This window comes from Anopheles merus, chromosome 3R (genome assembly GCF_017562075.2).
Source record: "Anopheles merus strain MAF chromosome 3R, AmerM5.1, whole genome shotgun sequence".
NCBI classification, from domain to species: Eukaryota; Metazoa; Arthropoda; class Insecta; order Diptera; family Culicidae; genus Anopheles; species Anopheles merus.
The window spans coordinates 28,287,282-28,308,852 of record NC_054084.1 but is presented as its reverse complement, the minus strand read 5'-3'; the positions used below and the strand labels follow the sequence as shown (position 1 = coordinate 28,308,852).

The window sequence follows — 21,571 nt, the reverse complement described above, 5'->3', positions numbered from 1 at the left end:
CGCGCTCGATCGTCCGGGGGGGTGCTGGCGGTTGCTCACGGTTGGCCAAATTACCATCTGCGTCACAGCCGGCTGAGAGCTTGGGAGCGAGTAGAGGAGTGCACACCCTGTACCAGATTGGCACGGAAGGTGTCGTAAAGTTTAAGACGATTTCGGTACCGGTGGTGGGACAGTACCGTGTTGGCTGTTCGTATCGTTTGCTTCATCGCTTCGGCAGCGTTGGTTTGTGATACGTTGTAAAACGAACCACAGTATGTTGCAGGCGGAAACTATCGCGGGCGAAGGGGACTTTTGAGTGCGCCTGGTGTATCTATGGTTCGGTGTATGTGGTTTGCAACGAGACGACAGCTGCGTCAAAAGCGTATGGCTTTAGATATTGAGAATGTAATTCTAGTTTCAGCTAGGATTTTGAGAAAATATGATGTATGAGATACGGGTTTAGGCAATGAAAGATTATAAATTAATGATCATTATTATTTCAATACGAAATGTGGTTGTTTTCAATAAATTAAAGATCTTAAATAACGTGTTTAATCATTTAATTGTATAAATGAAATGAAATAAACATTTTGAAATGTAACTTAAATCTTATGTAATACAATGAAATCTTTAAAGCTATAAGGAACGCAATGTTTTGTGTTAAAATTGTGCGTTGTACTTAAACTGTTATTAAAGTACAACTTCCGGCAAATGAATTTATCTAAATTTATATGAGGCTAGAATTTGTATTATTGGGTAAATGTACCAGTATTGGGCAGGTTAGTGAAGCAGTATCACTAAAACAGCTCGTACACTTACAATGTTAACTATTTTTCTTGAAAATGACATTATTATGGACGATAAACTATCGCATTACGTTGTGCTATTGTTTATTTGGCGATTTAAATGTATTTTTTAGAGTTGTTCGTGAAAATGCCAACACTATTTTTGTTCCTATTTTCGGCAGTTTGGTTATATTTTCGGCAGGCTGTGCTCCTATTTTCGGCAACGCGAAAATGGGTCGGTAAATGTTTTAATCAATGCCAATAGATAGACAAAAATGTTTAAAACAGTTTTACACGCTCACTTTCCTAAGCTTGGTGTTGAAAAGTACTTAAATTATTAATTTTATGTTGCCCATTTTGGGCATTTTGCTGTAAATTTTTACAGTTATTTTGATTTGAGTTACAAACAAAGGCACTGGAAAAATGAGGCTGACTGACGGCTATAGAGTACGGCTCCGACTGGCTCACAAATCATTGTTTTTCTCTCAAGTTATTGGATTATTTATAGTGATATTGGTGAAATTTGATACAAGAAATGTGGTTTTATGTTTCGACACACGCGTTGTAGTGTTCTGATCAAGTTATAAATCAATATTCAGTCAAATCAAACGTTTTATTGTTTCAAGTTTCGGCAAGAGCCCACAGCATTGATCTGTCAAAAATCAACATTTACCGTGTACCTATTTTCGGCAGCATTTAAAGAGAAAAATAACTTGTTTTTCGTGATTTTAAAATTCCAAGCGGGCTATAATAACTGCTGCAGGCATATAATCTTTCATAAAAACCACACTTTCATTGTGTTAGTGCTCTGGTTCTCATAATAATGAAATCTGCCGAACTGTTGGCTGACACTAAATCGGCCGAAAAATTGTGAACTTCGCACATTTTGTTTTATATTTTGAAAAATTTGCAAAGGAATGAAGTGATACTTCGTATATGAAGAACAAATGACTATATCTCTATTTAACAATTATTTGTGGAGACTATTTTTTACGCATTTTTGTGAAATTACACGTTTTTAGTTACCCTGCCGAAAACAGGTACACTGCCGAATACTAGTACAGTTACCCTAGTTATGAGAAAAAGAGGAAAATAAATAATAAAATCTGCAACTGTCAAAGGTTCATAAAATTAATTTATCATTAGAAAGTTTAGTACAGGCAAACAAAACAATGAAAAAGCGTAAAATTATTGTGGCAAAATCTGTTTAAAAAGTTCGACGAAATGGCTAGTAGAATAGCATTGCTCAACGGGCATATATTTAGGCGCCTTTAACACTTCAACACACTGGGCGATGTGTGGCTCGTTTTGGAATCACAGTTTTGTTCACTCTCCTTCTCTGTGATTGGTCTCTCGGAAACTCTCAGCAGAGCTTATTGCAGCGAGAAGAAAGAGAGAGCGCATATTGCCGAAGCGGCATCGTATGTGAGGATCGGAAAGAGAGTGAACGATCGTAAGCCAATGAAACGCTCTCATCGCTCTTTTATCTGGTACTGTGTGCTCCGTAGAAAGCTAATACAAAATGCAAGCGCCCAGAGTGTTGAGCGCCGTGTCATATGAATTCGCATAGCGGCATAGCTCACCGTTCAGCTTTGTATCTGACGCTCAGTGATTCTCTCGTGAACGAATGAGGTAGGAAAGCGAGAACGAGAACGGTATGTGCTAAGCGGCGTAGCACATGAAACATAAGAGTGATAACAATCGCACGGGAAATTGTTGCTCTCATCGTTCACGTGCCCTGCACCGCTCACTCGTGTTTCGCAGTAAGCAAAAGAGCCAGCTCACTCCATTCGTCTCAAAGAATCAGTTTGCCCATGTCTAGATCCAACCCTGTAGCAGCAAAGTATTACTGCCAACGGAACAAAAAAAAAAAAAGAATGAAATAAACAATAACTGATTGTTTCGCATTGGCATAAGTCTTTATGATTACACTTTGTCGGTTTGTGTCTTTTCGTTCGTAACGCAACCGATCAGAACGTCAAAATTACACAACAAGTGGAACTATTCGTTGTGTAGTTTAAGTACATGACTTTTTTTCAATTTTACTAACACCGCTTCTTCTTTTGGCACAACAACCGCTGCCGGTCAAGGCCTGCCTGTACCCACTAGTGAAGAGAGCTTGGCTTTCAGTGACTTATTGTTACCATAGCAGGATAGTCAGTCCTACGTATGGGGGCACGGTCTATTCGGGGCTTGAACCCATGACGGGCATGTTGTTAAGTCGTTCGAGTTGACGACTGTACCACCAGACCGGCCCACTAACACTAACACCACTAAATGTACAACAACTCCATTGCACTTGCAATGTTCAATGCAATGGAATCGAGTTGTGAAATCAGTTCAACACAGGATTGTGTTACGAATTGTATCCTCACGGTGCTAAAAATTGGTTGCGTTGAACGTTGAATAAGCCAGTTGTTTGCCATGATAGCAGCGGTAGCTAGCGATAACGCAATATGATGCATTTGCATAATTACAAACGGTGTGTATCATAAACCGTTTCAGCACCTAATTGATCTCATAATCGACATTTATGTTTTAATAATTTGTTTTGTCGATGGCTTCCTGTTGGATCTTCATCCGCCGAAATAAAAAAATATATGTATATATTTATTTTGAAGCACACCGTGCAAGAAACCTTTCTTTCTCTATGGTTATATGAAATAATGCAGCCAGCCACTCACGCGCTCGCTAAACCACTCTTGCTACAGTTAACGAGCCGTGAGTGCCTGAGAACGACCGGTCTGCGAGGATCGTTCGGTTGTCACGCGAGGTGTTCGGTACTTCGGGACAGCATCTTGAGCATCTTTTTTCAACGTTAGTAATATTTTATATAATTGGTGCCGGACGGACGGATAATACGGACGGGCATAAAATCTTTTGATAAGAATTTACATTCAGTTGAAAAACTGGCTGTTAACACTGGCCTACTAGTAGGTATATCAATGTACTAGAAATATATAATCATTTATTTTTACAAATACAACACGAGCTTATAACAATCAGCCGTGCAACACCACTTGACCTTGGAGTGGATGTTTGTGATCCATTTTGCTTCTTCTTCTTGTTAGCGTAACGACCTAAGCGGTCATGCCGGTTTATACGGGCCTGCGAGACTTATTCAGTATCAGGCAGCCGAATAGCCAGTCATTGCTACGCGGGGACGGTCCATCTGAGGCTTGAACCCCTGACGGTCATGACGTGCACAAGTGGGCGACTTAACCATGATTTTTAAAAAATTTGAATAAAATGACACATCATACCTCGCGAATCATCATTCTTGAGAATGCCAATCCTACTTTCAGCTTGTAATTGCCCCAAACAATATTTTCTGCATTCTCACTGTTCCTATAAACTCCATTAAGATTTGAATCGTAACATTTGCTGTACCACCATGCTCCCTTATAGTGTATGGCGCAACTTGAATTTGACGAGCCTTCCCGATCCTTGGTAGAAAATTTCTTGCCTTTGTGGACTAACAACGAGTCATTGGCATTTCCTGTATAGGATCCCAGCTTCGTTAAAGGATATTGGTCCACCTCACTGCCGATCGCGAACTCAGCATACGACGCGTACATGTAGCTTCCATCGAAGTCCTTCAGCTCCACTAGCAACTCGTGCTTTGCGGCCGAGGTCATCCGATGCAAGTGCTCAAGGCCGAGCCAAAACTCTCCATCCATGCTGCCGAACCCGTTCCGATACTCAGTCCAGTTGCGGTAAAAGTCCACCGATCCATCGTAACGATACTGGAACACAAGCCAACCTCCGCCGTACGCCGTTTGTTCACAATATCCCAGAAACGGTTCATCCTTCTCGGTAGGCTGCATGATGTACTTGCCCGATCGCTTCGATGGATTCTTCTTGCACGATGGAAACGAGACGCTGCGAAGATTTATGCCCGAATTGATCATAAACAGATCTAAATCTTTCTTTGATGCCAACTGCTGGATCTCCTTCCGCATCCGTTCGTGGTCGATGTTGATTTGGTCGAGTCGAGCTAACAGCGTCGTTTGCTTTTCATTCGTCTGCTTCATGGCGAACTCCATCTCGGACAGCTGTTTCTGCAGGGTTTGCAGTTTGTTTGAGATTATCCCGAACGCAAACTCGGTGAACGTATTTGTGCCATTTGTTTCTGTACCGCGCACTATGGTCGTTGAACAAAGCGCCAGAGCTAGGAGCACGATCACATTATGCGCGAACATGTTGAGCTATCGCCAAAGACTTTACTCTCAAAAGATGGTACTGAATAACGACGGGCTATGCAGGATGCTTTTAAACAGAAGCAGCAGCATAATCTCAAACGTTACGCTTATCAATAATTGTTGGAAGCGAATAAATCGAGCAGAATTCTACTACTGCACACTTATCAGTGCCGTGGGAATTCCAATATTCAACAAAACGTGCACTGAAAAGATGATGACGGTCTTATCAGCGAGTGCCGTGAGTATTTTTGCAAATCGTAATGTTCTTTTTTGTTTACATATGCAGTCTGTTCCCGAAATACGCGGTTTAAGCGTTCACGAGGAATCCGCGTATGTCGAATTTCACGTTTTTCGCCCAAAATACTATCGATTCGCTCGGAGTTTTTGATTAAACTACTAGTACTTTTATGCACTTTATCATTTATTTGATGTGATTCGTGCAGAAAATTATGATATACTGAACTTACGGCAAATTGTACTGGTTTGAAATTTGATCTGTCACATTTAGAAACCCGCGTATCTCCAAATCCGCGTAGGTCGAGAACTGCGTAACTCGGGAACAGACTGTATGTTCATACGGTGGTGAAGCCTAGCAAGGGCACAGGCAGTCGGAAGACACCTCTGATTGCAGATAAAGGAAGAAAACCCCAAACTGATTGTGGCATCAGCAGCAGGCATACAAACAAACTAAGATCTTCTCTCTTTCTCGTCTATCGTCATGCATTGCATTGTAACCATATAGCCGCTACCCTAGGCCGCTACCAAACTTACATCTTTACTTATCCGGCGCTACAACCGCTCATGGACTCGCGTCTTCGTCTGCCAATCCGTTATCCCGGCCTTATTGGTGGACGCCTCCACGCCATCTTACCACCTCAATTTAAGCCTACCATGCGCCCTCTGGCCTTGTGAATGGCCTAAAAAGACTTATTATTAAAAGCTTATTATATGGATGGATTTCATCAAATTTTTAACTTTGGTTTTTTAACAACTATATGAAGCTTCCAAGAAATTTGATGAACTTTGATAACTTTATTGTCAAAATGAGTTTTAAAGAATGTCCCATTAGCAAAAAGTATCGTTAAAATGGCCCTCAAAAATTATTTTGTGTAGCAATGCGGCTTGCAATCTGAAAAGTTTGGAGACCCCTGGTTTAGGAGAACATTATGCACTGTTGGTCGTTGGTCGACCCAAATCACGAAAGCCGATAATAATTTCATCATAATAATGTTTCTCTACCCCGGTTCCAATTAAACTCTTATCGTTTCCATCTCGGCATGACTGAGTTTTATCTAAAGCACTAAGCACATCCTCTCAAAAACTCTGTCACATTCGGTTGGAAATGTAAATCCCACATTTATCGTTCCCGTCCACCGACTTGTTCTAACTTTCACAATTATGCCAAATTGGCAAATGAAGAGACCAAATCAAAAAAGGGGGTAGAAGCAACATGCACCGAAAATGCGTTGCTCACTTTAACGACATATTAACGGGTGAGCCCTTGCCCCTGCCGGCGCCAGGAATGTGAGCTGAAACGGATTGTTGACACTCAGTGTTACACGGCGAATGGGCCGCTAGTTTGCGTGCACGGAATGTGCAACTTGTTGACGGTGGACCGGTTTGCTTTTTTCGTTAGCTTTACTGCCTAGCGAGTAAAACTTTCCCTCGCTGTTTGACGCAAAAAAAAACAACCCTTAGATGCACTTTCATCCTCGGCGCAAATGAAGGGCAGCGAGTTTTGCGTACGATGACGGGCAGTTCGCTATTTGAACAGTGCATCCCTTTTCACCATTGACTGCAGCTGGTGCATGTGAAATCCAATCATAAAAGTTCGCATCGGATCGGCGGGAAGTCATTTGGCCGGGTTTAACAGACTCCGGACGCGATGAAGGCAGAAACTCTGCTGCCGACAAGAGAGAGGGAGAGAGAGAGCGAGAGAGAGAGAGAGAGAGAGAGAGAGAGAGAGAGAGACGGGCTGTCCGGATTTTCCGGCTCCCCCATGCATAAGCCCCAGTCCGATGATCATCAGCACAAACGGGACCGAGAGTTCGCTAAGCCGGCGACAGCAGCAATCGCAGCCATCGCTGATGATGAGCACGAGATAGCCGCAGCACTTCGTCCAGTGCTTGGCCGGGCTGTAATGCGGAAGTGTAACGGTAAACACTCCCGAGCCCCGGGGACACTATCGTCCCCTATGGGGGACGCTCCTGTGGAGCTTAAAAACTTTGACTTTGCGATGGATCGCAAGGATTTGATATTGTTAATGCACGCGAAGTGTAGCCGTAGGGCCGTAGCCGCTCACAATCTCGCTCCGGCCAAGTATCATGTACGTTTCTGGCGGGATAATTTGATGTGCACGGCATCTCCGGCCCTCGTGTCGTGCATGTGTATGTCCGGTGTGCGCGGTTTTACTGCAGACCAGATGGGTGGGGCTGCCATACAGACGGCACCAGTACCAAACCCAACTTTGTCCATCTTTATTAGATCGGTTTTATGAAAGTTTAATGGAAAAAGCTCATCCGCAAATTTATACAAGATCTGTGCGCCATTTTTTTAGGTCAGTCCTGCCGCAGGTCGGTAGCTACAGACGCTTGGGCGTGTGAGACGGTTTGGCTACTACTTCCAAGCCCCATCGTTATTCGCTAATGGTTCCGGCGCACCGGGAGAGTGAACCGGGTTTAACCCGACTCGATGTTGACTTTGGAAAACTTCGTCCCCAAAGAAATGGGGTTCTCCAGGCTGCGACCGGCCAAACTGTGTGTGTATGTGTGTGTGCATCTGTTTCGTGTGCGGCATCTAATGCCCAAGACCGCTTCTTCCACCGAAACGGTAAACGTCGATGGTGTGCGTTGATCTTTCGGTTTAGAGGAAACTTCAACACCGAGCTGTTGGGCGTACCCCGGAGCACGAACTGGTTCGGGGGAACTTTTGTGAACCCCCGTAAACCGCCGGTTACTCCATCCTCGACATCCGGTGACGCCAGTTATGATGCAGTAGTTGCCCGATGGTCAGGATGTGGTGATGTGTACAGCTGAGGAGCTGCGTGCGGTACGGTGGAAGTTTCATAATCTTTTCGATAAACATGTGCTACGCTGCTGCTACTGCTGCATGCTTTATACAAGATGAATGTACGGTCTTCAATCGATGTGTGTGTGTGTGGGTGCCTTTGCCCGCAGGGGCACTTACTGTTGGGCACTGCCACTAATGGGAGAAATATATGCTCGTCAACACAGGTCCAGCAGGCAGCTTTTCTTTAGGAAACAATGGAAAATCAATTTGTAAAGCTAGTAACTAGTAACACATACCGTATCACTTGCAGAAAGTTAAAGAAGGAAGCTGTCTGCTCGAGAGTGTGGCACACGGTGCACACAAGCCTTCTTGCATGCATTAGAACGTGGGCAAGAACGTTGCCGGAGGATAGCTTACTTACATCGTTACGTTATCTTGCATCAAATTTGTCCAGGAATTTCCAAGAACCGTACTCCATACCGGCCCAGATCGTGATCTAGTCATTGATTAGGTGCAGAACGGTTGTTTTCATCGATCCCTGCACCGGCTCCAAGAAAACAAAAACCAAGCATCTTCACGTAACCGACGTGACGTATGTCCGGTAAAAGTCGTTAACTGGGTTACCTCATCCTGTGTGTCTCTTAATCCCCGACTTTTCTTCCCGGCGCTAGACGGTGGTTACCAGCGGGATGTCCTTGTTTTTCGAGAGCACTGTGGCTCCCACACATTTCGCTTGACGCTCCTGTCAACGTTAATCCGGCCACCGCTGCCAGTTGTTCCGCGTGCAGCGTTCGTTCATTCGGACATGCCACACCAAAGCCCGGGCACACGATCGAACGTACGTACGAACGGACTCGTTACTCCTAAGCCCTCGGGGATGAGTTTGGAAATCCTCGCATCATCTTGGCGGTGTTGGAGTGGCCTACTGGCTTTGCTCACACTCATGACCTACGGTGCCGAGTGGCCGAATTTATGTGTTGATTGAATTGATGAGGTGTTTATCAGAAATAAATCTTCCCAGCCGTTGGTCTGGGGTGGTCGGGGGTGGGGTAGGATGTTGTTGGCGGAGCAAATATTTTCTCAGTGCGAGAAGTAATGCGACGGTTTGTGATCGCGTGGTAGTAGCTGGTGGCTTTTCACTTCACATTCTGTCGGTGGTGCGGGCTGGATAAGAGCGCTTTGGCAAGATTTGGTACAGTAAGTAAGTGGGCCGTGAGTCACAGTGTGCCGGTGTAGGGATTTTGTAAGATGGGGTTGTGTGTATGAATAACACGACCAACACACACTAACACACACATATACACTTACAAAATGAGTCGATTGTTGAAGTGGTCGTTGCCAGAAATATTTACTTTTGCCAGACGACAGTCTAGCGACTGTGGTGCACGTAACGACTTGTTTTAAGGAAATTTTGATTGAAAACGGAATGGTCTGGCTACTTGTTGAGTGCTCGGTGTATCCAGTAATGTATGTATCAAAGCCATTTCTTTCAGCTGTGGACAAGGGTGGGAAATAGTAGGAAAATACTTTGTAATACTGGCATTCTCACGAATAATTTCAGCTTGTGTTCGATTGAGCGCATTTTGCATCGCTTCAAAAATAAATAAATTGATTTAATTTAGTGAATTTCTATGAAATGTTACAATGAAGATATTAATTATATTATATTGATTTCGTGCAAAAAACAGAACTTGTAGAACTGACTGTAAAAAAAATACCTTGCCGGATAAAATGTTTAAAGTATTGAACATTTTATAAGACAAAATGTGTTAAGTATTATTTCTTAATTTTATGCTTTTTGCTAGCCTGTTAAGTTATTTGTACACTCATTATTATTTATTTCCCGGCATTTAGCTCATTAGCCTGTTAAACTATTTTCATTTTGTTGTGGATATATTGCTGGGTATTGACCTGTTTTGCTATGCGATTTCTGTATCAATTTCCTAGACTTATAAAATGTCATATAAACTGTGCAGTGTGCGTCCGATACTCTAATCCTACACGGAACTGTGAAATGAGAACAAAAAAAAATCTTTTTCAAGAAAATAATAGGGAGCTAATGAAACAAGTCTTCATTTCTGGAAGAACGATCGAAATTCATATGTCCGATTTTGAATAACCAGCACTGTAGTTTCAGCACTGTAGTAAAATTCAGCCTTTGAGTAATAAAAAAAAAAACATTGGTCTGATTCCTATCAGTCATCTTCTGTATCCGAGCAATTTAAGAATACTTCTTTTTGAAGTTGTTCGCAACATTTCCATTTATGTTGGCCTTCTTGCATGTTAGTACTTTTAATTAAATGCAGGTCAAACGAAAGCAATCCTACAGCAACCGACAGTACAGCATTTATCCCACTGCCCAAACTAGTCAGGAATAGTCAATCATCAGAACCATCATGAAGCTCATCAAACGACCAGAAACAGCAAAATAAATCAAAAGGAATGGTACGTTTTAAAATACTAGCGACCATACCAATAGTGCGTCCGTAGATATCTGCTTTTGATTCAATTACCTTGAAGAAATGAATAAAAAAAGAAAAAAAGCTTAGTTTTAAACAATTCATAGAATATTGATGAACTTTACTTTAACAAAAACTTGTATATAGCTTCCAAAAGCCAATAAGCTTTATAAAAAATAGCAAGCATCGAAAATATATGAAACTTGGGATTCCATTTTGTCCAAACTCCATATACAAATCCCTTTGCAATTTGGGGGAAAAAAATGCAAATGCTTTCCCGATTTTTTACAGTGTTCACTCTGCTCTACCATTTCGCAATAACTCTGAATACGCAGAACTGTTGCACGAAGTGCATCTATTCAGCTCGTGCCACAAATGTGCCACCGTTGCATCAAGTGCATCATCATTAACCGATTCCAGTTAGCGGGCGTTTTTATCGCACGCTCACAAACCAAACCGCTCCAACGCCACACGCTAATGATTTGTTAAATAATCCCTGCAGCATTCCTCTCGGTGATGCACACACTTGATGCGGCTGATCATTATTGGTGGCTGCTCTTTTAGCCGGTGCATGGACCTCCCGTTAATTCCGCACCGGTAGCTGAGGCCAGTATTGTGCTTCTGGCAGACGGGCGAGGGCCCGGGAGATGGGGCGAGAAGAGGCTTGCATTAATAGCCGGTTAGAGAGTTTTGTGCTTCTTTGCGCTGTGAGTGGCCCTAATGATAGCAGCGTGAATAGCGTTCTGCGAAATCTCTATATCAATAAACTAATTGGATGAATAAACCTTCCATTTGCCCGGTAGCTCATTCGCCTCCTACACTGTTCGAGTGGCTCCGTTTGCATGTGCGGTGGGAAACGAAAACGGGGGAAAAAGTTTGTATCTGCAGCGGCGCAACCGATTCGGGGACAAGCGGAAGTGGCTCTAATGAGCCGACGGTGAATTGCCTGCCATGCCCGTCAAATCGCTCGTTTAGTAATTGGAGTGGAGCATTTCCAGCAATTCAGCTAAGCGCAGCAGGGGAAAAAACCCGATTATGGAAAATACAGGGAAGCCCGCGGGTCTGAAGTGTTGTTTGGCGCAAAGTAGTTCCACTACAGCCGATAATAATAAGGTGGGCTGGCTGCCGTCGATCGACCAATTTTGCTGCCGCCATCGATAATCATCGAAGCGGTGGAATTCAATTCGATTTGCGACCAGGGTTTTTGGTTGCGTTTGGGAAAATCCACCATTTCTGGGAGTAAAAGAAACCAAAAAAAAGTAGGGCGGAGAATCTGTAGGAAATAAAAAAACCCCACATCGTATCGGCCCTTTATAGTGAAATTGGTTTGCTTTTTTTTCCCCGGCAAACTTCCTACGGTGTGCTTTCGAACCGGCACTGAATGAGATTTCGTATAAATCGATTCAAGTGGAAGCGGAATAAGATTAAATTAGGAGTAATTTGAATGAAAGACTCATCTCCCGGCTAGACTTCTTTAAAATAGACTTCCTAGACGCTTCTGAACCAATTGAAAAAGAAAGACGTTGCTGGGCGTTATTATGCCAATCGAATAGTGGATAGTGCAAACCGAGATTGGATCAATTGTACCAAACTAGAAGCCATTGAAGACGCAAAGCCCCAGCACAAAATGGCAAAATGTCGCTTACTCATCAGTCGCAGAGGGAAGCACGAGCACGGTGAAGTTTAAAATAGAGCCGTTCGGATGGATTTGGGAAGTACGTTCGAATGCGAGTAAAAAAGGCACTGGGAAAGGCTTCCCATTTGCTCGATCTTCTTTGGAAAGGAATCAAGCATGCCTTTATTTAAGATTTCCATTTAAACCATTCGTTGTTTTGTGAGTTTGTGTTTTACATATTTCAACTAAAAAGGCTTTTGGGACTAGCGAGAGTATCCGTATGTGGATATGAAACCGAGAGAAAGTTTGTGTGTGAGAGAGAGGGTGAGAGAGATGCAGAGAGAAAGAGCAAACGCCCTCCACTCAATTCCACGACAAGCTGGAAAGCATTTAGAATGAACGCCGGAAGAAGTGGGCGGGCGGAAAAACTTTGTCTAGGAAAAATTGAGTTCGATCAATTGAAGGACTTTTCGATTCTACTCTTCACCGACCGAACATCCTAAAGCATCTCATCCCACCCTCGCCTAAAAAGGGGCAGGGAAATAAAAAAGGGAAGGAGTAAAACTCCAAATGTTGCCATGAAATTGAATCACGTATTTGTTTGCCGGTGCCGGGAGTGCATGATGATGGAGTGATGCAGTGATCGCAGTCTGGGGTTTCGCCTTGAGTAGCAAAAAGAGGATGTCACCTTTGATAAGACACGCAGTGGCTTACTGAAAGGGTCGCTTTTGTAACGCTCCGAGCTGAAAGTCTGACGGGGCGAAGGGGGATTGGTGCTGCCATGTTTGATCAAATTGTCAACTTTTTGCCAGCGCACAGTGTAATGTATGTAAGGGTTGTGTTGTTGTTTTTTTTTGTGCTAGTTACGCCTTGAAAGTTCATCATTGGACCATTCGAAAATGGGAAAATGAGTAGAAACTGAAGAGAGCAAAAAATATGACATCAACCCCGCCTCATCTCACTGCCAGCTTTCCAAATTGTTCGCCTCGTACTCAATTTTCTCGTAGCGTGTTCGTCTGGGGAGAAATGTAGAGTAAAGGAATATTCTGTTCATGCACATTGATTAGATGCTGTCTGTCGGTGTCACATACGTGGCTGAACACGAGCAAAAGTGCAATGGTTTACAGCGAGGACTGGGAAGCAAAGCTACACAGTTCAATCACGGGACGGATAGTTGATGAGAATGAAGCGTGGAAAAGTTGTTGCTCAGGGGAGCATGTGATGTGCCCTGTATTGCACCTGTTTGTGCCATTGTTGCTGGAGCTTTTTGACTTTTGATTAAAATGAAAAATCTATAAAACAAAACAAAAAACCTCACAACAGTTAAGTACAATATATAATTTCATCGGCAAAAGAATTTCTCGTAGCGATCAAATTCTAGTAAAAGCGCCTAAGTGTATGCAACACTGTGTTCAATTTTGTGCAAAAGCACTTTAAAGCTTTCTTTTTTGCGGTAACATGACGTACATCATGCAAATATCTAAAAAAAAGCGATCAGTTACTCAATTTCGATCAACCTTCCCGTGCAAGCGATATTTGTAGCCAGATCAAACCCACACGACAGCGATATTTGTAAACACACAATAGGCAAAGGTCTCCAAGGGCTTGGCCCTTGCGGGGCCTGACCTCCCGTCCAGCAGGGAATGGAAAATAAGTTTGTCCAACGCTTATCCTGCTCGAGAGTGTTTGGTTTTCCTGCTCTTAGTGTCGTTTTCCCATTTCAGTCACAAAGCTTTACCGTTTCAGTCTTCACTTCGAGATCACTGGAACGAAACTGGACTAGAGAAAGAATGTAAACACAGTGCGGCACAGAAACACAAACATTGCAATTTCATCCAGCCTAGGGATTTGTTTATTGGGGTAAGAAAAGAAAGCATGCTTAATTTTAGTGTGTGTTGTTTTTTTTTCTGTAAGGGCGTATGTGTTTGTTTTTGCTCATTGAGAGGACTCAATGAATAAAATAATGAATTCCAATAGCCACCGGGTGTCTGGGCTGCTTTCGTTTCGGAAGCTATCCCAAATGGTAAGCAAGACCGTGGTCTAGAATGTTCAATATGAGCAAAATAGAATATTGTGCCCAGTGAGATTTGATCCCGGAATTAATAAAGATGATTTTTTGTCTTCTTAAGGCATGTATGGTTTTATTTTCAATCAGAGATGGTTGATCGTTATCTTGACGTTTGTATTTGTGGATCGTTTATTATGTAAATTTCCATGCAGATTATATCAGCGTTTGAGTATGATGAGGAGAAAATAGAAAAAAAATTGTATGTGTTTACTTCAGTTGATTGTAATTTTGAATGCCAGTGAAATACTCAAAAGATAGAAGATGCATTAAAAATCGGAATAATCTTCATAAAATCCTTCATTTTTCATCCCTCATTCATGTATTTTTCTATTAAAACTATTATTAATTTTTTAAATTACATTGCAACGTTCACTTCCCTTCCATCATACAGTTTAACTATGCATTTCATAATGTAATACACTTGAAACCTCTTTAAACTGCTTGTGATTAACATGATTTTTACATTAATGATCTTACTATGTAGGTTTTGTCAGGTGCATTGCATAACTTCAGGCTGACAATTTCCATTATTAGCATTTATTATCTGTAAATGATGCTGTATTTATTGAGAGTTTGATTGCAATTATATTTATTTGTATCTTTCGAAATTCAAAATAAACTGAATTCAAGTGAAATAAACGATTGTTACCATAACCAAATGCTGGCCATATAGAAAAAAATATTTTATTTCTCAGAGGAAAATGTTCGAACAAAAACATCAATCGCGTCAGTCCATTCCGTTGAGCCGTAAATGGTAATAGCTCATTTCTGTTTTTCAGGTTTAAAGTTGCACGCAAATGCTACGTTTAAAGCGCTGGACAAATGCGCTCAAACGAACTTAAAACATCATTCAAACTACCTTATCGCTGATAGCTGGCAGCAGTGACTCGCTTGGCGTGAGTTAAAAAAAGTCAATCTACCCCGTTTGTGTCACGAAGCACGAATGATTGATGATGCCAAATTTGATTTAAGCGATGGGAAGGAGAAAGAGAGAGCGAGAGAGAGAAGTGAAGTTATATTTTCCGTTCCATTTCTTGTCCTGGTTTTTTTTGGTGTGTGTGTCTCCTTCGGTGTTGAATGTGAATCCTTTCCCATTTTCTGAGCGTTCCGGTTCGGGACCGAAGTTGCAAACTGAAACATGAGCTGGTGTTAAGTTTGTGGTAAAAAAATGTCCAATGCGCTGCTCTCTCACCCTTTTTACAGACACACTCACACACGATACCAAAAAAAGTTCCAAAAGTCTTTGCATCGGCATCAGCTGGATGCATAAATCATATCATCAGCGTGCACGTACGCGTCATAAGTCGTCACAAAGTGTCAACACTGATAGAAAAGTTCGTTGACATTTGGTTTTCAGGAACGCGGAAAGGTCCCCAAAAACCGACCCAAAACCCCTTACGTTTCTGTAGGTACTGTAAGTGTGTGAGTATGTGTGGACAGCGGGAGTCGGAGCAGAAGGGATTGCCCTTTCGAATCTTTTTCGCACTCACACCCCAACTACGAAAATATGCTGCAGGTAAAATCGTTAACATCGCCAGTCGATTCGGTTACGGTTTTGAGGTAAATCTGTGGAAAATCTTCACCCCCGGCTGAGTATCCAACCGGCCCCAGCCGGCCCCTTTCGTTCGGTTGCGTTCGGTCGCGGTTTACCTGTACCAGCGATGTGTCGTCGTACATCGTTAATCGTTATTTTCACAGCAAACATTCAGGCGGAAAGGGATGCTGTAACGAACTGAAAAAAAAGTCAGCCCACGCAGTATTCGTCTGCAAGGTTGTTGGGTCGATGTGAAATGAATTCACCCGATGGACGGGTCGACCCAATAAAAGCGAACCTATGGTAGATTGTGGCCGGGCGAATGCGCAACCCTTCTCAAAACCCGCTTCTTGCTCTGATAAGGGTTTCGTCCGATTCCTGGTGAGAAGGATTATAGAGAAAAAAGAAAAGAAGACGAAAAAATACATCCAAGGATTGGAGGACTTGGTCAATTTTGAACCCACGACGGTAGAACGGTGCGACTCTCGACGATGCGGGCAATTTTTTCTGCCGGCTCCGGTCCGGTGGTTACCTTTTCCTTTGTCCCACCGGCGAAGTGGGCGGATTTATAAGATTTGATGTCGTCAAGCGGCCGTCACGCAGGTTTGATGTTTTCGGAAATCAATCCATAACTTTTGCAACTCTTTCCAATGTTGAGTGCCCAAAAAAAGCTCGTTTTCTTTCTTGCACCGTAAATCGGCTCCGTTATGATTATACTTACGCTTACGGCGTGGGGGACGGTAGCAAATAGGGCACAAGGGTACAGTGTTTTCCTATGCTAGACCCTTCGTCATGTTGCAACAGCGTCTGGTGAACTTTTTGATTACAAAGATTGACCACTTGCTGCGAGGGGTTACCGTCTTCCGTAGCGCAACGTGTCATTGACATTTGATAGGCTTTCGGGGTGATGGCTCCTTCCCGGAAAGCACGGACTCACGCTGGTGCAGGAAAAACAAGTTTAGTTATCACTTTACCGACCCAGCTGTGATCGAGTGTGTGCCAAAGCATGGGTGCGGCACGTCATGAAAGGTGTCGTTTTTGCGAGCGTTAATTGTGTTTTGCAACTTTGAAGTTTATGTGTGTGAGAGCTTGGGAAAGTAGCAGGCGCGTAAAGGGTTAAAAGGGGCTTGAATGATTGATAAGCTTGAGTGGCTCGAGGTTACGCAGGGTGGTACGAGGAAATGTAGAGCATGATGCTTTGAAATATGTAGGTAACAAAAATAAACCAACAAACTGGGCCAACGTTATCAAATCTGTTTGATGTTGAATGAAAAAAATTGTTGCATTTTAAAAGAATATTGCTTTTGTTTGCTCCGATATTAAAATGCTAAAATGTTGTTCAGTTGAAAACAACATATCTAATTGCATTCCGCCTGCCTTTATGCAATCATCATCACTAAATCTTTTATCGTGCAACCAGGCATAGCGTCGCGCCATGAAGCGTGGTGCCAAATTCGATGACTTTCGATGATATTCGATGACAGGTCTATACAAAAACAATAAGTTTCACGGCGAATATGTTAACGCTATGTGTGGGCGCGTGAAAATTTTGGCATTTCATTGAATTTCAACGCATCACATAGGTTGACCGCTGGGTACATACATTTAGGCGTTTGCTGTTTCAGCCATGATGATTTTGACTATTTTTTCAGGCGTGAAATTGTCTTTACATGTTTAGTTGCACGGCTCTAACTTCTAAATGAACTGCGAAACTAGAATGGAGGCAGCGGGAGTGATTTTTTTCATTAGAAATGATAAAGGTTACAAAGTTTTCATACAATCCTAAAACGGTAAACTTTTTTAAATAGTTCGATATCTTTAACAATTTGTCGTTGCTGCTGTTAAAATTGGGAGTTGTTTTATAAAGCTTCCATTGCTATTTATCAACGTTCTATCGCTGTCAGTTGATTTCCGTTCATGGCTTTATGTACATAAACACTTTAAATCAATTAAATTCCCATTCATTTACATTTGCATCGTCACTAAGAACGAAGCTAAACAGAAGAATGGTCAATTTATTTTCATACTGTTCCATCGCTACCGGCTAGCATTTGATTGGCGATGGCATAAATAACTATCAATAGAAGCCTCCGGGCGAATGTCATGCGAACAAGGAAAACTATCCATTAACGATTGTTTAATGAATTGAACACTCCGCCGCGCTCCTTCCGGCTTATCTCCAGCAAAAGACTTACCAATCGGGGGCGAAGTGGGCAGATTGAAATGAAGCACAGAAAGTGGGTCGTGATGGGATTCCCACGCGGCACGCGATACAGCGTGTATAGATGACGATAGATTGCTGGCGGGTAGGCTGAATGTGAGGTTGGAAAAGTTTTCGCACCGTAGTAGCTGCCGGTAGCGTGGGGCGGTGTTTGCGATTCCTAGCTAGTGATCGGTTCGGGTTTCGTTTCTTGTCGGCAAACGCACGTCGATTTGCTTAATTGGTAACGCTGGTTTGGTAGGCGTGAACGTTTGCTTTGAATTATTCATAATCTCAACACGATCGGGGTTGAGGTGGGGTTACAGCCGCAAAAATATAGAGCCTACACAAAGGAAACACACTGGATGAGACAAACGATTATTGATTTGGATGGTGTTTGACAGATCGGAGTGAAATTGTGCTGAAGAAACCGGCTTAATTATAAAAGTAAGGTTTTAAGGGCTAAAAAAGATGCATTTACAGAAAGAACAGATAGAAAATGGTAATTATGTTTGCTTTTAGCGACAAAGATGACGATGCAACGGATAAAGCATTATAAATTCATTTGGAAAACATTAAACTCTGAAGACTGCGCAATACGCCTGAAGGTATGCAAAATAATAATTAATTTTTTTTATTGTTCGATTTTGGATTGAAATTACCTTTGTAACATCCATGAAATAAAATTGATCAAATATAGTAGATAAGAAACATCATTTTAATGAAAATAAACTTTAAACACTTGGCTAAAACAAAGGTCACACGTTTGCTACAATGGTAAGCGCCTGAAGGTATGTACAGGCAATTTTTCTTACATTTAGGCCTGGATTTGTTTGATAATTGGTATGCCTGTTCGCTGATATCAATTCAATGTGATTCGCTTGTTTTATATTCTAGACAATTGTTTGCAAATAACTCAACAAATCCATCGGCAACACTAGTGTGGCTCCTTTATTAACCCCATCAGCCCTTAATTTATCATTCTTTTCTCGACGAGTGCAGCACAAACAAGGGAAAAGATAAGCGCGCCGCTCAACGTTCAAGCCCGCCCCCTTGCCCTGTAAGGTGCGCACTCTTCCGGTCGAAAGCTGGCGAGGAAAGAAAATTAAACTTAGTTAAAAAGCGTGTTTGATGAAATTCTTGTCCGCCAGCTCCGCCATATCGAATGCAGATTGCGCTACTCGCCCGCGCCCGCATCATCTTCGGGTGGGCTGTGGATGCGTCTTGGAAAATGTTAATTTTAATACTTTCATGCTGTCATACTTCACCCTCCTGCAGCCCACTCCGGGCTTTCGAGTGTTCGCTGTCACCGTCACGGAAGAAAGATAGTTTGCGTTGCGAAGCTTCTCAGCCACGGTCGAGATGGTGCCTGTCAGCGGACGATGACAACGACGACTACTACTACTACTACTACTAGTGCTTCTGCTGCCACCGTGTCACCTCATCCAGCGAGAGCGGCGATCCGGGCGGCATTCGGGACGGGCTGAAATGTGGCCGTTGTGGCACCGTAGCGCGCGCTAGCCTGCCAGCGCCAGTACTTAAATGCATAATCACATAATAAATTATTATAAAATGAATATTTTTCATCGCTTATCTGAACCGTCCGTGTCTCCGTGTGCAGGCGGACAGGCAGGCGTAAGGGGCGAGTTGATTTGCTATTTCTAGCACATTTCTAGCCTTTCCCGGAAGGTACGTGCCATACGGAACGACCGAAAAACGCATCGTGATGGCGCATTCCGCATGCTTGCGTACTCGATGTCTCACTGTGTGTGTGTGTGTGTGAGTGCCTCTCGTCGACCCGTTGCTGCAGCTGAACGGGAGCGGCTCGGTTGACATTTCCGGTGCGCATCCTGCAGGCAAAAGGAGGATGATATTTCCGGCCCTCGGTGCTTCTTTACGCTTCCGACGGTGGCGGTCGCTGCGGTCGGGGAGTTGTGGTGCGGTGCGGTGCGCACAAAACGCAGCGTAAATATCGTTTCGCCATCGTGTTTGCCATCATCCTCACGCCGCCACCTGAAAGTCACTCGATCGGAGCCGGGGCTATGCGTCAGCGTTTTGCAAAGCCATTCCGCCCGGGCCGAAGACCGAAGTTGGCCCGGCTGCTTGTTGCAGTTTTCACAGAACACGGAACCAAACACTGGCTCCCTTGCTGATGCTACTCCTGCTGCTGCTTCTGCTGCTACTGCTGCTACCAACTTGAACGTTCCTGACGAGTCCTTCGGGAGAACGGAGATGTGTCGGTGTTTTTTGTTTTTGTTGCCTGCTTGCCGAGAAGGTCGGATTTGTTGTGTTTGTGGTGTGATTTGTTTCACTGCTTACCGGCTGTCTTTCTGGGTGCCTTTCCCCCCATCCAAACCGCATGCAACTAAGGATGATACTGCGTGTGTGTGTGTGTGTCTAGTGGTATCGCTTTAATGTCACACCTTTGCTGATGGTTGTAGGTATGTGTGTGTGTGTGTGTCGGTGGTAAGATAAAAACTTTTTTAAACAGAGCAAATATTTAACGTCGCTTAGGCTAAGCTTGTGTATTCGGGACACAAGTGTGACATGAACTGTGCAGTGTTATGCAGCATACACACACATATACAGACACTGTCCATCGAAATGCACAGGACAAGCAAACCACAACCGAGCGGGGAAGAGGATGGGGAAATTCTCACCGGTATTAACCACTTGCGTCACAGGCGCGATTTCACACCATACCACCCGTTTGAGGCCGTTCGTCGTTGAACACAGCGGATAAGAAAGGCATTGCATTGCATGGTCTTCCATCACACAAACAGGCAAACACACACACACACACACACACACACACACACACACACACACAAAGAGAGACATTTTGGTGGCTTCACCTGTGTGCGATGCCGACCTTTCTAGGCCATCCCGTCGCAACTAAGCGTGACAAACAGCCTACGATAATTAACCGGTTTTGGCTACGGCAACCCGGGCCGGAGCCCGGGCTCCGGAAACGCTTATGACTCGGAACACCCTCTCCCGCCCCTTCCCCACCCCAAAACTCTCCGTCTCTTCCTTTCACCTTTCACCGGAAAGGGGTTGGAATGGTGGCGGACACTTCCTAAATAAACAAACTGTAGTTTGCCTGCCACCTGCCAACTACCTGGAACGTTTTTCTGCTTGCGGTTGTGGGGAGGGGGCGGACGGGGGATTTTATATTGTTCTTTGGGGAGGAGGCAAGCCATAAACTTTGCCTTAGGACGCAAGGACGCGAACCGGGTGGGGGAATGTCAGGCGTCAAAAATCGAGAAGCACGAGAAGCCCTCGAGTTCTGTTGGGGGCCCCGTGGGCTATTTGTTGCTGCAGACGGGGCAGGTTATCTTGCGTGGGAGCCACAAGCTTTAACTGTGCGGGCTCGGGGAATGGTCGTATGGCACTGCAACTTTGGCGCAGCTTGAAGCGTGTTCGAGCGAGATCAAATGGCTAGCCAGCCGGAGGGTTGTTTATGTTTGCTAAATGGGCGAAACGCGGCATTAATTTGGTACGGTTTGCTTGGGAGTGATTAAGATATTGCAAATCTGATAGTTTACGATTTAAAACTGGCGGAGGTGTGTTCGGTTTCAATAGGATAAGAGGAACGGTGGTTTAGCATTGGATACATTTTACGGGATTTTAATTAAAGCGAGGCACCCTAACCCGCTCTGCACCGGACTGCAAAGCGAAGGAAAATAATTATTATTTCCAGCGTAAGCAAATTCATTT

The 21,571-nt window shown here is 43.6% G+C and overlaps 2 protein-coding genes across 2 annotated transcripts; both read right to left on the bottom strand.

The window, feature by feature from the left end:
- Positions 1-3,778: 3,778 nt before the first annotated feature.
- On the bottom strand, positions 3,779-4,991 carry LOC121596496 (fibrinogen C domain-containing protein 1-like). Its single transcript, XM_041921521.1, has one exon. It carries the CDS (start codon positions 4,964-4,966, stop codon positions 4,022-4,024), a length of 945 nt encoding a protein of 314 aa, XP_041777455.1. The 5' UTR covers positions 4,967-4,991; the 3' UTR covers positions 3,779-4,021.
- A 13,535-nt stretch (positions 4,992-18,526) lies between these two features.
- On the bottom strand, positions 18,527-20,814 carry LOC121595862. The gene is made up of 2 exons (XM_041920178.1): positions 20,171-20,814; positions 18,527-20,067 (listed from the first exon to the last, which is right to left on the bottom strand). Exons 1-2 carry the CDS (start codon positions 20,210-20,212, stop codon positions 19,612-19,614), a joined length of 498 nt encoding a protein of 165 aa, XP_041776112.1. The 5' UTR covers positions 20,213-20,814; the 3' UTR covers positions 18,527-19,611.
- Between the last annotated feature and the right edge of the window lie 757 nt (positions 20,815-21,571).